The 22,170-nt window shown below is 45.9% G+C and overlaps 1 protein-coding gene, 1 long non-coding RNA gene and 1 pseudogene across 2 annotated transcripts; 2 read left to right on the top strand and 1 right to left on the bottom strand.

Moving 5' to 3' along the window:
- The window catches only part of LOC125531110 (putative leucine-rich repeat receptor-like protein kinase At2g19210), a 47,979-nt pseudogene extending 29,637 nt beyond the window's left edge, over nt 1-18,342 (bottom strand).
- LOC147992221 (uncharacterized) lies at nt 2,710-3,345 on the top strand. The gene is made up of 2 exons (XR_015608740.1): nt 2,710-2,865; nt 3,046-3,345. It is a non-coding gene; the product is annotated as an uncharacterized LOC147992221 (long non-coding RNA).
- Nucleotides 18,343-19,959: 1,617 nt separating the features above from the next.
- On the top strand, nt 19,960-21,544 carry LOC147992220 (putative LRR receptor-like serine/threonine-protein kinase At4g29180). The gene is made up of 4 exons (XM_087538969.1): nt 19,960-20,270; nt 20,376-20,922; nt 21,196-21,331; nt 21,533-21,544. Exons 1-4 carry the CDS (start codon nt 20,150-20,152, stop codon nt 21,542-21,544), a joined length of 816 nt encoding a protein of 271 aa, XP_087395095.1. The 5' UTR covers nt 19,960-20,149.
- The last annotated feature ends 626 nt before the right edge of the window (nt 21,545-22,170 follow it).

Here is a 22,170-nt window from a genome sequence, read left to right as displayed (position 1 = left end):
CAATAAGCCATGCATGTGGCACGGGTGTCCGGTACGTGCACGCGCTCCGGGCCGGCTCGTAAGGCAACGGCTGTTAGCTAGAGTTGTGGGTTGTTAGTGCATGGCAATGCATGGTTGAGTTAGTTAACTAGTGGAGCCCTTCTAAGAATGGATGAGTGCGTGCAGTTAGTGGCCGTGTGGTGGTCGGGTCTTGTGCATCGTGGAGAGATTCTAGGGGTGCATGGCTGAGTTAGTTAGCTAGTGGAGCCCTTCTAGGAGTGGATGAGTGCGTGCAGTTAGTGGCCGTGTGGTGGCCGGGTCTTGTGCATCATGGAGAGATTCCAGGGGTGCATAGCCTTGCCATAAGTTAGAGGACCAGGATATGTGTGCGAGTCTTTTCTTGACTTAAATAGCAGTACAAGATAAAGACTCGCACACATATCCTGGTCCTCTAACTTACGGCAAGGCCATGCACCCCTGGAATCTCTCCACGATGTATGGCCTTGCCGTAAGTTAGAGGACCAGCATATGTGTGCGAGTCTTTATCTCGTACTGCTATTTAAGTCAAGAAAAGGAATGAGAAAAGCAGCCGAGAGGGCTAAGGAAAAAGATGTAGCGCATGTGCTCTCACCGGGAGATATAAGCAAAGCTAGTAGTCTCCAGGTGAGGTGTGTGTGTGTGTGTTCGAGGCAGCTCGAGGTAGAAGAAGATCGGCGCCGGGAGGAGGCGGCGCCAACAATACAGACCAAACTTACAAATCAAGCCATGACAACTTCACTCCAGCTGTGCGATGGGATGGCGCCGGGGCTACGGGCAACCTCCGCTCGCTGTCACAGCGGCATCTCTCTCTCTCTGTTGTTTGTCGCCACTGAATGCTATCGGTGTTGTGGACAATATCCTACTTGGTTATTCCTTAAAACAAATAAACCTTGGATGTTGCCAAGTAAACTTTGAAACTCAAGGTTTATTTCTATGTGGCTTGCTTGTGGAGTACAGTATCTTAGCCGAGGTTAGTGTTAACAGAAGGGGTTGGAAAGGGAGAGCTGAGCGTATGTTGTGTAGTGCTGGAGAACCTACCTTCGGTGTTCTGTTTCTAAAGCGCGGTTAGGTGAACAGTGATGGTGTATATATGTAGTTGAGTTGTGAAGCTTAGCTGCCGGAGACCCCTTGATGATGGATGCCGTCAATTCATTCTGTCGCAACCTCTGCTTTTGCTCTCTTTTCTCAACCCTGCTTTACCTGTAGTTAGCCTCCTCTACTCCTTTGTTTTCTCAACTCTGAATATTTGGCTGTAGCATGAGGCGTTAGGTCGATTCGACCAATAATGGACGGAGATCCTCCTCACACTAAGGGCGGCTGCGTTCTATCATCTCTGCTTTACCTTGAGTTAGCATCCTATGCTTTGCTCCGTTTTCCCAGGTCTGAACATTTGCAAGTCCCTTACTCATCTTTTGCTCTGTTTTATGAGTTCTGAATATTTGGTTGTAGCTTCAGGCCGGAAAGACAATCTTCCTCTTTCAGATCACGCTAATGGCGGCTGCTACCTACCCTCTCTTTGTTTTTAATAACAAGGATAATACACATGAATGGCCAGACACATAATCTTCCTCCTTCTGATCACGCTAATGGCGGCTGCTATCTATCGTCTCTTTCTTTTTAATAACAAGGATAATACACACTAATGCCAGACAGATAATCTATGCTCTCAACTGCGACGCGGCGGCTAGAGTATGCAGGACTTATGGCTGTCTATGCGTTCTGAATACGTCGGTTACAACCGAAAATCCTATTCTGCTCCTGAGCTCAAATGCTTCCTGATGAATAGTAAAATAGTAAAAATATTCAAAAAATTCTGAATTTTTTTGTGGTAGACATTGGCAAGTGTTATGTATGCTTGCAAAAGTTCGGTAGAAAATGACATTCATGGAAGGCGTGGCAAAAAAGAAACAAAAGCAACACTCCAAAATGTTTTCAAAACTAGCATTTTTGGAACATCGATTTTGTTTATTTGCCATGTCCGGTTATAGCACTTTTTAGTGTTGCAAGGAAATACACATATTGAGCACTGGTCCTGTTGCTCCTGCTCCTGTGTCCATTCATGCTCCTGCTCCTATTCCTTTTTGTACTGATGTTCCTCTGAAGTGGGATTTTATGCTATAGCAGACTATCCCAACGGCATTTAATGATTATCGACTCCCCAACTTTGCATAAAAAAATAGTCATACATAACCTGCTCGATCACACCTATCTCTGATGCTTGCAGAAGAGCACATATGAAGGCATTAATAGCTTATATCCCTTCATCATTGATAAAAATGTCAGTGTCATGCATTTCTTTGTCTTTTTGGGTCTTGTAGAAATGTTATTAGGAAGGTATACCAAACTTTGATGTAACCCAATTTGCTCTTATTTGCTTCTACGTTATTTGTTTTGCATTGATGTCTTATAGGCAGATCATAAGTGATGCTTCTCTATTTTGTATATCAGCCTTTCAAAAATAGATTCTTGGCATGTTGCTGCATGACGTCATTTCACGCCATGGTCCGGTGGCAGTAATGGCCTGCAAATAAATATCTCTTCCTTCTAAAATTATTGATTGTAAATACCTCCTACCAATAATACTATATTTATTTGCTTCTCAAATATTGCATTAATTCGAATGGTAAATGAATCCAATTTATAGTGCTCCAAAACATCAATTTGCTTCTATATAAGTACTGCCAAAAGAGATCGTTGCAACCCACAGAAATTCAGAAGAACAACATAACATTGAGAAGGGAAAAAAGGACCTCATGGAAATATTCAAGAAGAACACAAGTGCCCGGTGCTTGTTGGCTCTTGTGCTCATGGCTACTATCATTTCTTCTTGTGAAGCGTTTGGCCCAGGTACATGCATCTCTGACCTAACTATAAGTCACTGTGGTTTGCTATGCAACGCTAATTTTCTGTGCATTTCACAATATTGAGTTGTAGGGATCTTACTGCATCTGGTCGATGCTGAAGCATAGCTTGCCATGTTGTTGTCTGGGTATTCTTCTAAACAATATTGTTTTTGTGAACATGCAGAAGGAGGGTGGTGCTTCATGCCTTTCGTGAGATGCGACCTGGACTTGTGCAAGCGTAGCTGCAAAGGTCTTACTCCATATTGCAAACAAATACACGGAATTTCTTCCCAATGTTGTTGCTCTCCCAAGAAACTTAGTGCATCTATTGATAAGAATAGTCGTCCTTGAGATGAATTCCTAGATAGTAATTTATATGTCACTGGTCTTTCATGGATCCAATCCGCCTGATTGAAAAAAAAATTATATGGTGGTCAAAAAATAAAATTTATCACCATTGAAAAAATATCGCTCCTGTGATATTTATGCATCGTGTGAAATCGTAATCCTTCATTTGGTTGTTCATATTCAGACCTCGACAGTGATATTGAGACCAATATTAAACCTTGCTTGGATGTTCATATTGTTGACTTGACACCTGGCCCACATGTCATGCTCCGTCCTCCACAATTTATCATGATTTTTCGTCCCCTTTTCTTCTGACGGAACCATCCCTGCCGGCAACTGTAAAATCGGCATAAAAAAGAGGAGTAAATTGCAAAAAACCACCACAATTGAGGACCCTAAATTAGAAAATCACCACAATTCGTTTTATTTTCAAAAACCACCACCATTGTGCTAAAAGTTTTCAAATAACACTGATTGGTCACTAAATACATGTTGAGGCTGGTTCTGACGAATGGGCCCAGCCGTCAGTGCTGACATGGCAAAAAACTTGACATTGTTTGACCTGGGCCGTTAAACTGGGCGTATGGCCCACCTGTCAGTGTGCACACACACTGTTCTCTCTCTTATATTGTCTCGAGCACCTTGTGTGCACTAGTTCAGCCGGCGGCACGCTGCCTCACCTGCGAGCCACCGCGCCGCCACCTTTCCTCTCCACCACCACGCCGCGCTCGCCGCCGGCTGCAGACCCAGCCGCACATCCCCTCCTCCTCCCGTCTCCTGCTCTCTGCGGCATCCATGCCCCCTGATGCGATGTGCCGCCGCTTCTGCAGTGAGCCGGGCGGCGTGGTCGTTTCCGTCAACTACCGTCGCGCGCCCGAGCACCGGTACCCCACCGTGGAACTCGTCCTCGAGGAACCCCGCAGCACGGTCGTGACCCAGTGCACGCTGGAGGTGTACCGCTTATCCCGCGTGCAATTGCGCGATCTGCAGCTCGACGACGGCGGCGAACTTGTCGAGCGTCGCCACCGGGAGGCTCGCCGGCGCTTGGCCGTCCAGCCCTAGCCGCCGGCCGTCGCTGTAACCTTCTCTGCCCCTGCTCGCCGGCAACGAGGGTGACAGAGCTTGCATACACAACAAGGGTGACAGAGAAGTGTGATGTTTATAGCTTCGGAGTGCTCGTTCTAGAGCTGTTCAAGGGGATCTCCTTTCATCCATGGACAACCGCAACAAAAGTACATTACTTGGGAACTTGCTGGACACCCGTCTCCCACTGCCTGAAGCTGAGATCGCAAGTGAGATATTTCATATGGTTGCCATCGCTGTTCGGTGCATAGAGCCTGATCCATCGCACCGTCCAACGATGTAGCAAGTGATTAAGGTGTTCTCAACAGCTGACCGGTCACCTGCTAATAATCTTGATTATCTCCACACTGCCATTGTCATCCCGGCATGCTCGTCCTGACCCATGAACGTCAGTGCAGTTAGCATACTGTTGTTTTTCTTCAGTTCGATCATGTAGCCACTGTCCGTAAGACATAAGTTTATCTGTATGGTAGTTTGTTTTCTGCATTAGCCTTCATGCCCTGTACTAGTACTACATGCCATTCGTAGGTGCTGGCTGGTATGACAATTAGCTACTACATATAAATAAATGTGTGTACAGAAGACGGAGCTCCTGCTATTTCTTCGAAATCATCAATGGATAATCCATTTGCATCTTCCGTCAGACGACTCTGTTTGGGCCCTTGTAGCCATTACAAAATGATCCACCCTTTAGCTGTTGCGTGTCAATTTGGGGGCTACAACAAGATCCATTGGTTGCTTATTATCAACAAGAATATGATGGGTACAATGAAGCATCATTAGAAATAATACATGTATCTTGTTTTTCTGTGTGCGTGGAACAGTTAGATTATAGCTAGCCCCCGCAATCAATAAATTATTAGATTCTAGCTAGAAAATGTGCCACGTAGAAATGATTCTAGCAGTGCAATTTTTTTTCTTTTACTGGCTCAATTTCTGGTTTCAGAAGCAAGAGCAGAGACCGGAAAGAACAATGAAGAGAGCCCTAAATTGTACTTTTAGCCTTTTTGGTCTACTAGTGATATGATTTACATCAGGCTAGAAAAATAAGCTACTACTTCCTCCGTCGAACAATATAACATTGTTTTTCTAGCTAACATAGCTAGAAAAACAATGCTATATTATGGGACGGAGGAAGTATCAATGTGACAAAATACGAAGCATTGTTTGTCTATGCACGCTATAAGTATTAATTAGGTGGTTTCCAGGATAATGTACATGCAACCATCTGAACCTATATATGGATGTTCTTCTTCAGGCTGGCTTCCTTCCTTCCTTTGGTTTCTTGTTGATATGTTTTTCTTCATTTCAATTAGTAAGCAGTGCACTGCAAGTGCAAATACCGGAAAGAAGGACAAAGAGAGAGCCCTCAACTTTAATTTAATTTTTTGAACTACTAATGATATGATAAGCTAGTATTAACTAGACGACATATGGAGAAATGTATGTTCATACATGTACACTGCAGGTATTAATAAGATTAACTAATCAATCAAGATCAATCAATGCTCATATTTGATCTGTACTGACAGAATATAACTGCCTCTAATTTCTACACTTGTCTCGTCTCTAAAAACAACCAAGGAATTAGGTATATGGTACACAGCAAGAAATATTTCTGTCTGACGAATACATTTTTCTATCGGTGTTTAGAGTTGTTCTCAGCAGAACCATCTGCCTTTACATGATTATACAACTACCACAACGGGAACCTATCTTCCAACTGCTAGATGCATGTCTGAATCGCTATGGTCGACGTCCTCCCCGAGGCGTGGGCACTTCTCAGCAATGAAAAGCTTGCCCTTGGGCACAGTTTCTCCATGGATCCATCTGGTGGCCCGTCAACAGGCGCAGCTTGATCTCGTAAAGCTTTGACCACAATTTTTCGATCACTGTGAGCGGAGGGGAAGAGTTAACTGGAGGAAGAACCTCAGAGGCTTCGATCCATAGGCTGAAAACAGTTTAACTGCGTAAATGCAAAAAAACCAGACCGAATAGGCTGAAAACACTGGATATTGATTACCATTTGTGTATCTAGCAATGCAATTAGGCAATGATCCATCATAGACTGCTCACCCTGTTGCCAGAGTTCCACAATTGCTGCCTCCAAAATTGCAAGGACACAAGGTTCGGGGAACGAGAACATCAGCAGTGGTTTCTACTCGGGACACGGGAGAGAGATATGTCAGCTCATGAAGAAATATCCAGCTCGCCACCTGGCCATCTTGATGAGAAACTCTAGCTATGCAATGTGTCTACACATCACAGCTTTGAATACTGAGAGTTTGCAGTTCACAATATTCTACTCCCTCCGTAAACAAATATAAGAGCGTTTAGATCACTAAAGTAGTATCTAAACGCTCTTATATTTCTTGACAGAGGAAGTAGCATATTCGTAGGCAGTTCAATATTCTAGCTTACTTGTCGGAGATCCATTGATGATGATGATGATGGTGTTGTTAATTATATCTGTCTTGTAAGACTAGGGCCTGGATTGCAAACTGAATACTCCAGCGGCTTCATATGTGTGGGCCTCGACTCGACTCGGAATACCAGCGAGAAGTGATGGCGGAAGATGGAAAATCAAAATCAAGCATCTGCTTTGCTCTGTTTGCCTGTCATCTTTGTTGCCTGCAGATAGCTTTCCTCTCGTATGCTCTGTTTTCTCAACTTTGAATACTCTCTTTCCTCTGCTTTTGCTCTGTTTTCCGAGCTCTGAATATTTGGCTGTAGCTTCACGTCCGTTTGAGGCCTCCTCACGCTCATGGCGGCTGCTATCTATCCTCTCTTTCTTTTTACCAAGGAACACATACTAGAGTGTGTGATATAGCCGCCATGTGTGCCTCCGTTCGATGCTCTGGGACAGGATGGTGCCGGCGCCGTTCGCTTGCCGCTTCTCCGGCATCTCTTTCTCTCTCGACTCCTCTGCCACAGAGACATCCGTAGCTAATTGGGTTCCTGATGCGGAGAGTCACCCAGAGAGTCCCTGCTCCAACAAAAGGATAGCATCCGCCATTAGCGTGATGGAGCAGCATCTCCCTTGGTCCTCTGCTCAGGAGGAGGATAAATGGGCAGAGTAGTCTGCATTTCTTTTTTTTATCTGACATCCACTTGCTCTGTCTGTCAATTCTTAGTTCAGACTTCAGACTTCAGACATAGTAGGAGTAAAAGAAGAAAAAAAGCTCTGCAAAATCTGTAAATTTGATATGCTTTAACTGTACATGGTGAGCCTTGTTACGGCAGAAATGCCCACCAAATTGACATGCTTGAAAACAAAAGTCACATACTAGAAGCAATAATACAGGGATGAGAAACTTGTTGGGAGAACTTCATCATATTCAGGAAACAGACTCCATATCCATGGCATTCTGTCAGGCACACCAAGCACCACCTGATGATCCAATTCATCTTTAGAAACTGATAACACGGGTTCCTTATTATGGTCTAAAGTAGAGCAACTAGTCCAACAACCATCAAATTTCTAGCATCTCCTGTAAACTTCAGAAATCCAACTAGACAAATCATTGAAAGAAACGGAAAACAACCTGAACGTTCAATGTGCACCCTACAAATATTTGGTAACACAGATTTACTTCAAAATCGATATCATGATGGGTCCTTAGGTGTATTTTCTTTCTTTGAAAATTTTCATGGTCTTCAAAACCCATCCTTTCCAAGACATAGCGTCTTGCATGGCATAGGATAAGCTAGTCGAATTGTAAAAGATGAAAATTAGACGTTGAAATAGTTGAAGTCATGCTTAATTACGAAAAAAACACTTGTCGTTGTTGCGTACCGTTTCAACATCGAAGGTCTCCTCGAGCTTAATGCTGAAGCGCCGATCTTCGTCCAGCTCAACGAACCTGTCGCACATACCTCGATCGTCGTGGCACCAGCTGCACTCCCCCGGGAGACTGTCGTCGTCCGAGTACGACATTTCCTACGTTCATAATTCAAAGATTAAACTTGTACAATTAAATATATGTACTAAAAAACCTAAATTAGATCATTATTTTTCAAAGAAAATCCAGACCACTCGATATTTCCCACATATTTTAGCACAAGTCATGCCAGAATTCACGGATAAACCCGGCCTGACCTTTGCTAAAAAAGGACATATCGAGCGCCTGAAATTTACCGGAACGGAAATTAATCAACACTCCAGCAAAACATAGGCCACTCGGAGGTGTAACCAAAACATGAAATAATTGCTTAAACTAAAAAATAACACCAAATATGGCATGTTCAACTAGTTCTATTAATTCAACTAGTTCTTACTAAATATAAACTTAGTATAAAAGAAAAAAATAGTTCTTTCTAAAAATGAAGTATTTTAACTAGTTATTAATTTACTTACTATACTAGTTCAACTAAAACTTAACTAGTTCAACTAAAACTAAACTAGTTCTATTAATTCAACTAGTTCTTACTAAATATAAACTTACTATAAATAGAAAGAAACTAGCACATCTACTACTACTAATTAACATCTAACTACTACATCTACTACTAATTAACATGTACTACTGCTAATTATACATCTACTACTAATTAACATCTATCCACTACTTAAAATCATTATCTATGAACCCTAAATTAACATCTACTACTAATAAAATCATCTACTAACTAAGCAAAGAGAGAGGGGGTTGGGGAGGGGTGGGGGGCTTATAGAGGGAGAGACGGTGGCGGGGAGGTGCTTGGCGACGGAGGGGCGGCGAGGGCGGGCTCGGGATCGGGAGGGCGGCGGTCCTGGGCGGCGGGCTCGGTCGAGGGCGGCGGCGGTGAGGTCGAGGGCGGCGACAGTGTGGTCGAGAGCGGCGGCGGTGAGGTTGAGGGCGGGCGGCGGCGGCGGCGGTGAGGGCGCAGGCGCGCTCGGGCTCGGGCGGTGGCGACAGGGAGTAGGGGAACAGGCCGGTGGGTGGGAAAGGAGGACTTAGCGAAATTTTGATGCGGGGGGTGGTTAACTCGAACTAGCAGTAGCGCACGTACAGAAAACGCGCTATAGGTACAGGCGAGGATTCATATTGCAACCACAAATCAAAAACATCAAAAATATACATTGGTCATCATTGATCTTTTTGTGTATAATCTAAATAGTCAACATGAATCCTCACTGTACCTATATAGGTACAGGCGAGGATTCATATTGCAACCACAAATCATACACATATAGTTCAATGAAGACCAAGTGCTTGAGATAGGTTGAGAAGCAACATATTTAAGGTGGTAAACACCTTGTTCGCTTAGCAGTATGGGACTAAACTTAATTAGTTGCGGTCATACTTACCAGCAGCGAGTTTTGAGCAAAACCGCTGCTACTAAGTTCTTTAGGAGTAGCGCGTCCACGGGAAGGGCGCTACTACTATATCTAGCCTGGAGGCAACACCGTGGCAATTATAGTAGTAGCGCTCTTTTCACCTAGAGCGCTACTGCTACTCAGTCATTAGCAGCGCTCTTTTCTCAAGCTCGTTGCTGCTAATTAGCAGTAGCGTCTGTTTTTATACCGCGCTGCTGCTAAGATTCTGTGTATAAGATTTTTCCTAGTAGTGCGACCCCCCTCATGTCGAAGTTATCTGGTAGGGGGTAAATCGACAACGACATACCCGATACATACATACATACATATATAGCCACATGCAACCATACATATATGAATAAAATTAATATCTACTAATTAACAACCTAAATAAAAAAACTAATACATATCTGCATGCACACACATATACACTGCACACACATACACATACATACACATATACACTACACACATGCATACATATCTCAAAAAAAACTAACAAAGGCGGGCGGAGGAGGCGGGGTGCGGCGGCAAACCGGCGGCGGCGCGGCAAGCGGAGCGCGGCCAGGCGGCGGCATCGAGGCAGAGCACGGCGGGCGGCGGCGGCGAACCGGCGGCGGTGCGGCAAGCGGAGCACGGTCAGGCGGCGTCGTCGAGGCAGAGCACGGCGGGCGGCGGCATCGGGGCGCGGCAAGAGAGCACGGCTGGCGGCGGCGGCAGGGCGCGGCGGGGGGGAGAGGACGAGAGGAGGGGAACGGCACGGCGGCTCACAGTGGGAGCGGGCCGGGAAGGCGTCGGGGTAGGGCTCGGCAGCGGCGGCGAGGACGGCGAAGTGGAGCAGCCTGACGGCGTCGGGGCAGGGCTCGGCGGTGGCGGATGCGACGACGAGGGGCAGGGCTCGGCGGCGGCGGCGACACGAGAGGGGCAGCCTGGCGGCGTCGATGATGAGGAATGGGAGCAGTTGGCGGAAATTTCCCAAGTGTTGTATATATAGCCAGAGCATTGGTCCCGGTTCGTGGCACGAACCGGGACGAATGCCTACCTATGGTCCCGGTTCGTGCCACCAACCGGGACCAAAGGCCAATTTTCAGCAGCCCAAAGGGCGGGAAGCGGCGGCCTTTGGTCCCGGTTGGTGGCACCAACTGGGACTACAGAGGGGCATTGGTCACGGTTCGTGACACCAACCGTGACCAATGCCCCCTTTAGTCCCTGTTGGTGCCACCAACCGGGACCAAAGGCCTTGTGATGCCCCGCGCCCAAATGTTTAGTCCCACCTCGCTAGTTGAGAGGGAGCCGCACCTGTTTATAACATGCGGTGCGCCTTCCCTCTCGAGCTCCTCTCTAAAGCAGGCTTTCGGGCCTAACCGTGCAATGTGTGCCTGTGGTCCTACTGGGCCTCCCGCGGGCCTGAATCCTGGCCCATGGTAGGGTTTCTAGTCGTATTCAGGCCGTGGGTGCCCAGTAGGTGGTACTTTTTTTGTTTTTTTGTTTTTTTTGTTTCTACTTACAACAAAATACTTATTGTTGCTATATTTAATTTTTTTTTTCCAGTTTTTTGGTTTTGTTTTCTACATTATCTATTTTCTTTTGTTTTTTGCTTTATTTTTTAATTATTTTTTCTTTTAGTTTTAGAAAAATTATGAACTTTCTGTTAGTGCCATTAGTTTTCAAAATTGAAAACACTTTTTTTTTGTTTTTTTGTTTTCTTTGTTGCTTTATTTATTTTATTTTGTTTCTACTTACAACAAAATGCTTATTGTTGCTATTTTTATTTTTTTCCAGTTTTTTTGTTTTGTTTTCTGTATTATTTATTTTCTTTTGTTTTTTGCTTTATTTTTTTAATTCTTTTTGCTTTTAGGTCAGCGAAATTATAAACTTTCTGTTGCTTTATTTATTTTATTTTGTTTCTACTTACAACAAAATACTTATTGTTACTATTTTTTTCCAGTTTTTTTGTTTTGTTTTCTGCATTATTTATTTTCCTTTGTTTTTTGCTTTATTTTTTTATTCTTTTTGCTTTTAGTTTTAGAAAAATTATAAACTTTCTGTTAGTGCCATTAGTTTTCAAATTTGAATAGTTAAAATTTGAATTCTTTGAAAATTGTTTGAAGCACAAGTTTGTGATTAACTTACTAAAAAATGAGAATAGATGCGTTTATAGAGAAAATTCAACCTAAATTCCTAGTAAATTCCTATGAATTTCAGAGAAATTCACTAAGAATTTAGGTTAAACTTTTCTCTATTAAGGCATCTATTTTCACTTTGAGAGGAGCTCAACAAGGCAGAGAGGGAAGGGCTTATAAACTGGTGTGAGCCCCCTTCGGTTGGCGAGGTGGGACTAAACTCTGCCCGCAACGAGGACCAACCCTTTAGTCCCGGTTTGTGGCACAAACCGGGACTAATGGTCATGGGCCAGGGGCGAGGAGCAAAATTATAAACTTTCTGTTAGTGCCATTAGTTTTAGAAAGTTGAAAGTTGAAAGTTGGCATGGGCCAGGGACTAATGGTCATGGTATTACGAGGGCCGAACAATAAGACATGAAAGCATTTCAAATGAACTCTGAAAAAGTTAAAAGTTGGCATAGTATCAAAATTTCACCCACATAGCATGTGCATGTACAAAACGGACAATGGTAGCATGTTCGTGTGTTACAAAGTTGGCATGGTATCATCATAATAGTTGCGGGAGAAAATCTTCACTTTTTATTCGCTTGTGTCATTTGCTTATTGCGCCGTAACCATGGATAATCTTCATTGTTTATCAGGATGCTTGGGTCAGCCTTGACATTGAAGGGAGGAATTTCATGAAACTTTCAATAATCTTCAGACATGTCTATCTTGCCGTCCACTCCCAGGATGTCCCTTTTTCCTGAAAGAACAATGTGGCGCTTTGGCTCATCGTATGATGTATTCGCTTCCTTATCTTTTCTTTTTCTCGGTTTGGTAGACATGTCCTTCACATAGATAACCTGTGCCACATCATTGGCTAGGACGAACGGTTCGTCAGTGTACCCAAGATTTTTCAGATCCACTGTTGTCATTCCGTACTTTGGGTATACCTGTACCCCGCCGCCTAACAGATTGACCCATTTGCACTTAAACAAAGGGACCTTAAAATCAGGTTCGTAGTCAAGTTCCCATATGTCCATTATGTAACCATAATATGTGTCCTTTCCGCTCTCGGTTACTGCATCAAAGCGGACACCGCTGTTTGGGTTGGTGCTCTTTTAATCTTGGGCGATCATGTAAAATGTATTCCCATTTATCTCGTATCCTTTGTAAGTCAATACAGTCAAAGATGGTCCCCTGGACAACAAGTACAACTCATCACAAACAGTGTTGTCACCTCTAAGACGTGTTTCTAACCAACTGCTGAAAGTCCTGATGTGTTCACATGTAATCCAGTCGTCGCACTGCTCCAGGTGTTTGGAGCGCAGACTGTTCTTATGTTCATCGACATACGGGGTCACCAAGGTAGAGTTCTGTAGAACTGTGTAGTGTGCTTGAGACCAAGAATATCCGTCCCTGCATATTATTGAGTCTCTTTCAAGAGTGCCTTTTCCAGTCAGTCTCCCCTCATACCGCGATTTAGGGAGACCTATCTTCTTAAGGCCAGGAATGAAGTCAACACAAAACCCGATAACATCCTTTGTTTGATGGCCCATGGAGATGCTTCCTTCTGGCCTAGCGCGGTTACGGACATATTTCTTTAGGACTCCCATGAACCTCTCAAAGGGGAACATATTGTGTAGAAATACGGGCCCCAGGATGACAATCTCGTCGACTAGATGAACTAGGACGTGCGTCATGATATTGAAGAAGGATGGTGGGAACACCAGCTCGAAACTGACAAGACATTGCGCCACATCACTCCTTAGCCTTGGTACGATTTCTGGATCGATCACCTTCTGAGAGATTGTATTGAGGAATGCACATAGCTTCACAATGGCTAATCGGACGTTTTCCGGTAGAAGCCCCCTCAATGCAACCGGAAGCAGTTGCGTCATAATCACGTGGCAGTCATGAGACTTTAGGTTCTGAAACTTTTTCTCTGGCATATTTATTATTCCCTTTATATTCGACGAGAAGCCAGTCGTGACCTTCATACTGAGCAGGCATTCAAAGAAGATTTCTTTCTCTTCTTTCGTAAGAGCGTAGAAGGCAGGACCTTTATACTGCTTCGGAGGCTTGCCGTCTATTTCGTGCAAACGTTGCAGGACCTCCCGTGCCTCAGGTGTATCTTTTGTCTTCCCATACACGCCCAAGAAATCTAGCAGGTTCACGCAAAGGTTCTTCGTCACGTGCATCACATCGATTGAGGAGCGGACCTCTAGGTCTTTCCAGTAGGGTAGGTCTCAAAATATAGATTTTTTCTTCCACATGGGTGCGTGTCCGTCAGCGTCATTCGGAACAACTAGTCCACCGGGACCCTTTCCAAAGATTACGTAGTGTAAATCATTGACCATAGCAAGTACGTGATCACCGGTACGCATGGCGGGCTTCTTTCGGTGATCTGCCTCGCCTTTGAAATGCTTGCCTTTCTTTCGACATTGATGGTTGGTCGGAAGAAATCGACGATGGCCCAAGTACACATTCTTCCTGCATTTGTCCAGGTATATACTTTCAGTGTCATCTAAACAGTGCGTGCATGTGTGGTATTCTTTGTTTGTCTGTCCTGAAAGGTTACTGAGAGCGGGCCAATCGTTGATGGTCACGAACAGCAACGCCTTAAGGTTAAATTCCTCCTGTCTGTGCTCATCCCACGTACGTACACCGTTTCCATTCCACAGCTGTAAAAGTTCTTCAACTAATGGCTTTAGGTACACATCAATTTCGTTGCCGGGTTGCTTAGGGCCTTGGATGAGAACTGGCATCATAATGAACTTCCGCTTCATGCACATCCAAGGAGGAAGGTTATACATACATAGAGTCACGGGCCAGGTGCTGTGATTGCTGCTCTGCTCCCCGAAAGGATTAATGCCATCCGCGCTTAAAGCAAACCATACATTCCTTGGGTCCTTTGCAAACTCATCCCAGTACTTTCTCTCGATTTTTCTCCACTGCGATCCGTCAGCGGGTGCTCTCAACTTCCCATCTTTCTTTCTGTTCTCACTATGCCATCGCATCAACTTGGCATGCTCTTCGTTTCTGAACAGACGTTTCAACCGTGGTATTATAGGAGCATACCACATCACCTTCGCAGGAACCCTCTTTCTGGGGGGCTCGCCGTCAACATCACCAGGGTCATCTCGTCTGATCTTATACCGCAATGCACCGCATACCGGGCATGCGTTCAGATCCTTGTATGCATCGCGGTAGAGGATGCAGTCATTAGGGCATGCATGTATCTTCTCCACCTCCAATCCTAGAGGGCATACGACCTTCTTTACTGCGTATGTACTGTCGGGCAATTCGTTATCCTTTGGAAGCTTCTTCTTCAATATTTTCAGTAACTTCTCAAATCCTTTGTCAGCCACAGCATTCTCTGCCTTCCACTGTAGCAATTCCAGTACGGTACCGAGCTTTGTGTTGCCATCTTCGCAATGCGTCCTCTAACATGCGATCGAATTTCAGCTTCTCCTTTTGACTTTCGCATTGCGTCCTTGCATCGACAATGACCCGGCGGAGATCATCATCATCGGGCACATCGTCTGGTTCCTCTTGATTTTCAGCAGCTTCACCCGTTGCAGCATCATTGGGCACATCGACTGGTTCCTCTTGATCTTCACCAGCTCCCCCCGTTGCAGCATCACCGTATTCAGGGGGCACATAGTTGTAATCGTACTCTTCTTCTTCACCGTCTTCCATCATAACCCCTATTTCTCCGTGCCTCGTCCAAACATTATAGTGTGGCATGAAACCCTTGTAAAGCAGGTGGGAGTGAAGGATTTTCCGGTTAGAGTAAGACCTCGTATTCCCACATTCAGTGCATGGACAACACATAAAACCATTCTGCTTGTTTGCCTCAGCCGCATCGAGAAACTCATGCACGCCCTTAATGTACTCGCGGGTGTGTCTGTCACCGTACATCCATTGCCAGTTCATCTGCATGCATTATATATAATTAAGTGTCCAACTTAATAGAAGTTCATCATCACATTAAAACCAAAGTGCATACATAGTTTTCTTCTAACAACATACAGCTTTCCAGAGCATCTAATTAATTAAACCATACATTGAAACTATGTAAAACATTTCAATGCGAAAACAAATGCGATCATAATCGCAACCAAGGTAACAATTGATCCAACGGCATAATGATGCCAAGCCTCGATATGAATGGCATATTTTCTAATCTTTCTAATCTTCAAGCGCATTGCATCCATCTTGATCTTGTGATCATCGACGACATCCGCAACATGCAACTCCAATATCATCTTCTCCTCCTCAATTTTGTTTCCTTCAACAAATTGTTTTCTTCTTCAACTAAATTTAACCTCTCGACAATAGGGTCGGTTGGCATTTCCGATTAACATACATCCTACATAAATAAAATCTATGTCACGTTGGTCGGCATAATTTTCATAAACAATAAATGAACCAATAGTTATAAAGATAATATATATACCACATCCGAATCATAGACAGGACGAGGGCCGACAGGGGCGGATACCAAAACCATCGCACTATATAAGATGCAATAATAAAAGTAAGAAAATAATACAAGTATCTATGTAAATATACAAGTAAGAATATTTTTCCTTTCAGAAAGAAGATAAGAACAAGAGGCTCACCACGGTGGTGCCGGCGATGAGCTCGGCGCGGGTGATCGACGGCGGTGAAGACGGGGACGGGGCGTGACTGACCGCTAAACCTAGACAAATATTATGGAAAATGGAGCTTGGAGGTCGAGCTTGGAGAGAAGAAAGCTTAAGTAGTGTGGCTCGGGCATTCCATCGAACACCTTGTGTGCATAGGAGGTGAGCTAGAGCACCACCAAGCCCTCTCCCCCTCGGCCAGAGAAAAACAAAGCACTGGGGTGCTCTGCTCGCGAGCGAGGAGTATATATAGGCACCTCATTGGTCCCGGTTGGTGACATGAGCCGGGACTAAAGGGGAGCCTTTGGTCCCGGTTCAAGCCACGAACCGGGACCAATGGTGGTGGGCCAGGAGCGAGGCCCATTGGTCACGGTTGATCCCACCAACCGGGACCAAAAGGTCCAGATGAACCGGGACAAATGGCCCACGTGGCCCGGCCGGCCCCTTGGGGTCACGAACCGGGACCAATGCCCACATTGGTCCCGGTTCTGGACTGAACCAGGACTAATGGGCTGACCCGGCCTGGACCAAAGCCCTGTTTTCTACTGCCATCTTCTTCGGAACACACGGATCACCCATGCAGTTCTTCTTCACTTGATACTTCGCCTTGATCGCCATGATTGCAGAAGCTGCAGTTAATCGCATTGTAATTTCAGTACCACAAAAGATGTGCTTACCCATACAGCTAGCTCATTCACGCACGCACATACATACCATCCTGGGAGTCCGTGCCAAGGTTGGTGGTGGGGATGAGGGAGAAGATCTCGGCCGCGTTGATGATAGGCGGCAACGTCGAGTTAGCTGTGGCGTTGATGGAGATTGTGTAGTTGCTGCGACGGATGAAGGGGGCGCTGTTGTAGAGGACGGCATCGGAGATGTGATCCGGCGTGAAATTGCTTGTATACAAAAACAACGGCTTGTCGTTGAGGGTGATGTTCAGCTGGCGAATGGGCGTTGTTGGGTAGGACCTCTAGCTCGGCAAAGTGCAGGATGGCGACGTACCCAGGGGACGGGTCGTTGGGAGTGGGCACGGGGTACCATGTGAACTCTGAGTTCGCAGAGGTGTTCCGGGGCTTGATCGCCGTCTTTAACACCGCAGTGGGGGCCTCGAATAAGTCTTCATTGTCTATGTTCTGCACCATGCTGGTCATTGATATCTCGGCCCAGGTCACCGTGTCGACGAAAGGGATCCATATCCGGTCGTGTGGATCATCAGGGTACCTGACGATGGCGTTCTTGTCGGTCAGGCCGAAGTTGAGCCTGTTGAAAAGAACCAGCCCCTGCGCAGCGGTCACCTGTGGGTAGAGCGTCCTCTTCAGCGGCCTCAGGTCTAGGCTAGATATGAAGGGCGTCCCAGTGCCGGTGTTAACCAGGCAAACCTGCACGAAGTCGTTTGGCACAAAAATGATGGCCTCCACTGATATCGTTGTCGCTGAGCTTGAGAAGTTCACTGTGTGCCAGTAGTTGACCCCTATATGAAAGGTCGAACATTGGCGGTTTGTCGAGGCCATCGTAGTTGCCGTACATGAACTTCCCCCGGATGAGGTACTTGAGCCCAGGCATGAGGGAGCGGAGCGTGTAGCAGTTCCGTGTGCCAGCTGTGAAGCTGCGCAGGCTGTACCAGCTCTTGGCCAAGGATGAACTGACGTTAGTGACGTACTCAGGAGAGATAATGTGGTTCGTGCCGGCGTCGACGAAGCCAGCGTCGGGGGCATACGAGAGCTTGGTGGTGTTGTCCACGAAGCCCATCTCCTCTGAGAGGCCACAATCTATGCTTATGAATCCTACATTGCATAACAGTTGCACGCGTTCAGTCCACTCGCTGTGACTTTTGGCCACATGCTATAACAGTGCTCCACGAGCCACCATGCGTACGCACCTTTGTTGTCCGGCTGAGCGCGAGCTTCAAGCATGCCACCTGCGGCAGCGATGCAGAGAAGAAGCAGCAACCACCGTGTCGCGGCCATTGTTCGCTGCTGGGTTGATTGCTCCATTGCACATGCAAGCAACTAATGGACCGTGATATATGGCGGACATAGTTTGTCAAGAGATAATATGTTATGTTGCTCCAGAAAAAAATATGTTCGATTCCATAGGCGCTCCATCCATCTACTCCCTCCGTTCCTAAATATTTATCTTTCTAGGCATTTCAAATGACTACTACATACGGATGTATGTAGACATATTTTAGAGTGTAGATTCACTTATTTTGCTTCGTATGTAGTCACTTGTTAAAATGCTTAGAAAGACAAATATTTAGAAACGGAGGAAGTATATAAAAGCTGTACTCGGTCAATAACTAAGTAATGTACAGCCTCAACTTAATATCACAATGATTATCGCACAACTTAGCATGAATGAAGCGCTAAGTAAGTGACTGGCCCGTGGGCCCTTCTCTAGCCTTGGCTGGCCACTTGGTTTAGGAAACTGTGAACAATATGGTTGTCAAGTTGACTTTCCTTCGAATGTATTAACGTCATTGTTGGCCACAAACTTGGCCGGCCATGGCCATGCCCCCCTCTTCAACCTGACATCTGCAAGTAGAGCCTGAAATTGACCACTGGAGATTTCGACGTAGCTCGTGATGGTGGGGAAACAACGAAGAAGGATGAATGGATAATACATGAAGATTTTGATTTTGTTCTCACCCCGACTGCTCTTAATAGCGGGAAGGGAGTCGATCTATCTGGCTAGCTTTGGTGGTGGTGGACTTGCCCCACAACAGAACCATGAGCACATGAAGATTTTGATTTTGTTCTCAAGAGCCAAGGACCACACTCTCAACTCTGCTCAGTTTTTTTTTCCACCTTTGCTATCTTTCAGCTACGTGATTTTGGTCCGGTGTCCTTCAAACTTTTTTGTCCATTATATTCCATCAAATCAAACTCGCGTGCATCTGGTGAGTTTTGTGTCACTTACTGGTTTGTACAATACAAAAATTCGAAAATCTGCCTGATACCGAAATGAAAATCATCAAGACATCGATTAGAGACACCTTCTTTTTGTTAAAAAAATTCTGAGCCCAAGTCCGGACAGCTCTCCGTTTGGATCCATCCGATCAAACTGATCAATTCGTGCTCTTGAGACCTGGAGAAAACCGAGAAGATAGAGGATCAAAGAGGTGCCATGCCACCTTCTCGTCGCTCTTCCCCTCCGCCAGCCCCAGCCTATCCACACGCTGCTGCCTTGTCGCCGCCGCGCCGCCTAGTGCCCCCTGCACGTGACGGCACCTTTTGCGATGCGCGAAGGGCCATACCAGACCAACACCCCCACTACGGTACGATGCATAGAGAGTATTACTAGTTCCCGCCGTTAATCTAAGCTAATGCAAGCTGTACAATGTCACATAATCGAATGTCAAAAGCTATGAAGCATAGGATAGTCACAGATATCACAGGCATGAACTGTCCATCGTGACAACCGCTCATGAAGAAGAAGTCAGGAAAGCCAAAAGTCTACGGTCAATTGATCACAGCAGCTATGCACGTCTTGCAGCGCACCGGTGAGAGGCGGTTGACGGACTACCATGCAAGTCAACCCATCGCCCATGTGATCTACGCATCTCTGCCCCAACTGATCGAGTAGGCTTGCCAGCTTCGAGTACTATTTCTAAAGGAACCGTGTAAACTTATGTGAACATATTGGCATGTGGACATGTGGTGTTTCACTGATTAATCCTATATATGAGTTGCAAGATCGAGTTAGATGATCTCGTGCATGTCTACCCAGTACGTGTACGTAAGTTCTAGTACTAGATAGTGCTGTCGTCAGCTGCTGGCCGGCTGCGCGCGTGAGCTTGCGATGGATCAGGGGTCGTCGCCGGGAGCAAGAGCAATGGCGGCCCGGTGGCTCTTGCTTCTTGTCGGTCTCGCCGCAAGCAGCAGCGTTCTTCACGTCCATGGCCAGATCGACAAGTTAGCTGGTAAGCTCACTCACTAGAGCGAGGCTTAAGGCCATGCATGTCAATAGCAACTGCTTCATCAAATCAATCTCGGCCACTGCTTATTGCTGGCGGGTGTGTATGCAGGTTTCGTAAGCATAGACTGTGGCCTGCCGGAGAATGCCGCCGGCTACGTGGACGACACGACAAAGCTGCGGTACACCGGGGATACTGGCTTCACCGATGCAGGCACTAACCACAACATTTCCGCCGAGTACATCACCCCGACGATGGACTCGGGCTGGCACACCTTGCGTAGCTTCCCCACCGGTGTGCGCAACTGCTACACGCTCCGTCCACTCGTGTCGGCAGGGCAAAAGTATCTCGTGCGCGCCATGTTCATGTATGGAAACTACGACGGTCTTGGCGTGCCGCCCATCTTCGACCTCCACCTCGGGGTTAACTACTGGAAGACGATGAACATTTCAGACCCAGGCGCGACGATGATGACGGAAGTCATCGCTATTGTCCCAGGCGGCTCCCTGCAGGTGTGCCTGGTGAACACCGGCTCTGGGACGCCGTTCTTCTCCAGCCTGAGCCTAAGGCCCCTCAAGAGTGCGCTCTACCCACAGGCTAACGCGACGCAGGGCCTGGTTCTTGCCATCAGGTCCAGCTTTGGCGGCAAGGGTGTCAGGTAATCAAGCACGTGCTTACATTGAAATAATATCAATTTGTTTTCAAGCGTACTCACGTATGGCCGGATTCCACTGTCATTACAAAACACAGGTTCAAAATCATTCCGATGGAAACATAAACGAAACTGAGTTATACTAGCTAGTCATCGTGATGGGGATAAATCATTGCAAAAAAAAGAGTTATACTAGCTAGAAGTAGAAATGGTGACAGATGACTTGTAAATTTTGTAGTAAAATTCAGGCATGCATTCTCCTTGCATTCGTTGATACAGGTACCCAGATGATCCTTACGACCGGTTATGGCCCCCGTCGAGCGACCCTACAGAGTGGTCAGAGATCTCAACAACCAAGAGTGTGATAAAAGTCGATGGCTTTGAAGTGCCATCTGCTGTGATGCAGACCGCCATTGTTGGAACTCGCTCACAGAATCGATCATATCAAATTAACTTTTATAGCCAAAGGCTCTTGTCATGCCCTTTGTTTCTTCTCTTTTTATTTTCTGTTTTCTTGCACATGATACAAAACTCACGCACACGTCTGTGTATATATACACATACCGACGCTTGAACACCTGACCCAATTCTAATGGGACTCCTACTAATAACCTAGACGGACTACTAGACGTGACATACCAGTACTCCTACTCTTTCCTAACACCACACGGGTAAGGACCCAAGTCCTCACGTACAAGTCCATGCATGCTACTAACCCACGTGCAACTAATCCTAGTTAACCAAAACACAAGCGGCCATCTTAATCAGACTACTACTTGACATAAAATACTACTAACTCAAGATTATTGCTAACAATCTTTTCCTAATCTTGTCACTTTGTCTTCTGTGCTTCTTCTATCTTGGCTCGTTGACGATTCATCCCTTGTCGACTCATCCATCTCGCACCACGATAAGTCAAATTGCCGGCTAGATTATTGTTGTCAACATTCTCTCCCCAATCTTGACTTGGCGAATTTGTGGACCACTTCAAATATGTCTTGGACTACCCAGCCTCACTAGTAACCTGTGGAATACACCACCCGGTGGACAACACCATCCACCCTAGCGAGATACATGCCGGCTCCTTGTGGATCACACCATCCCGTGCACTACACCATGCACTCCAGCCTCATGTAGAGACATGGCCTCATTGAAGAGACTCACCTTCACTGGTTTACCGCCCCCACATAGTTGAACTTGATCCTCTCGTCGAGACACATAGACGACCTGGATGCCCTTCATCTTCAACGCCTC

This window comes from Triticum urartu, chromosome 1A (genome assembly GCF_056163025.1).
Source record: "Triticum urartu cultivar PI428250 chromosome 1A, HENAU_Tu73, whole genome shotgun sequence".
NCBI lineage: Eukaryota > Viridiplantae > Streptophyta > Magnoliopsida > Poales > Poaceae > Triticum > Triticum urartu.
The sequence above is the reverse complement of the archived record's forward strand: the minus strand, read 5'-3'. Positions and strand labels throughout refer to the sequence as shown.

Coding starts and splice junctions, on each gene's coding strand:
- LOC147992220 (XM_087538969.1), top strand. CDS start 20,150: ATGGATCAGGGGTCGTCGCCGGGAGCAAGAGCAATGGCGGCCCGGTGG. Junction 20,271..20,375: donor CCAGATCGACAAGTTAGCTG/GTAAGCTCACTC, acceptor GTGTGTATGCAG/GTTTCGTAAGCATAGACTGT. Junction 20,923..21,195: donor TTTGGCGGCAAGGGTGTCAG/GTAATCAAGCAC, acceptor TCGTTGATACAG/GTACCCAGATGATCCTTACG.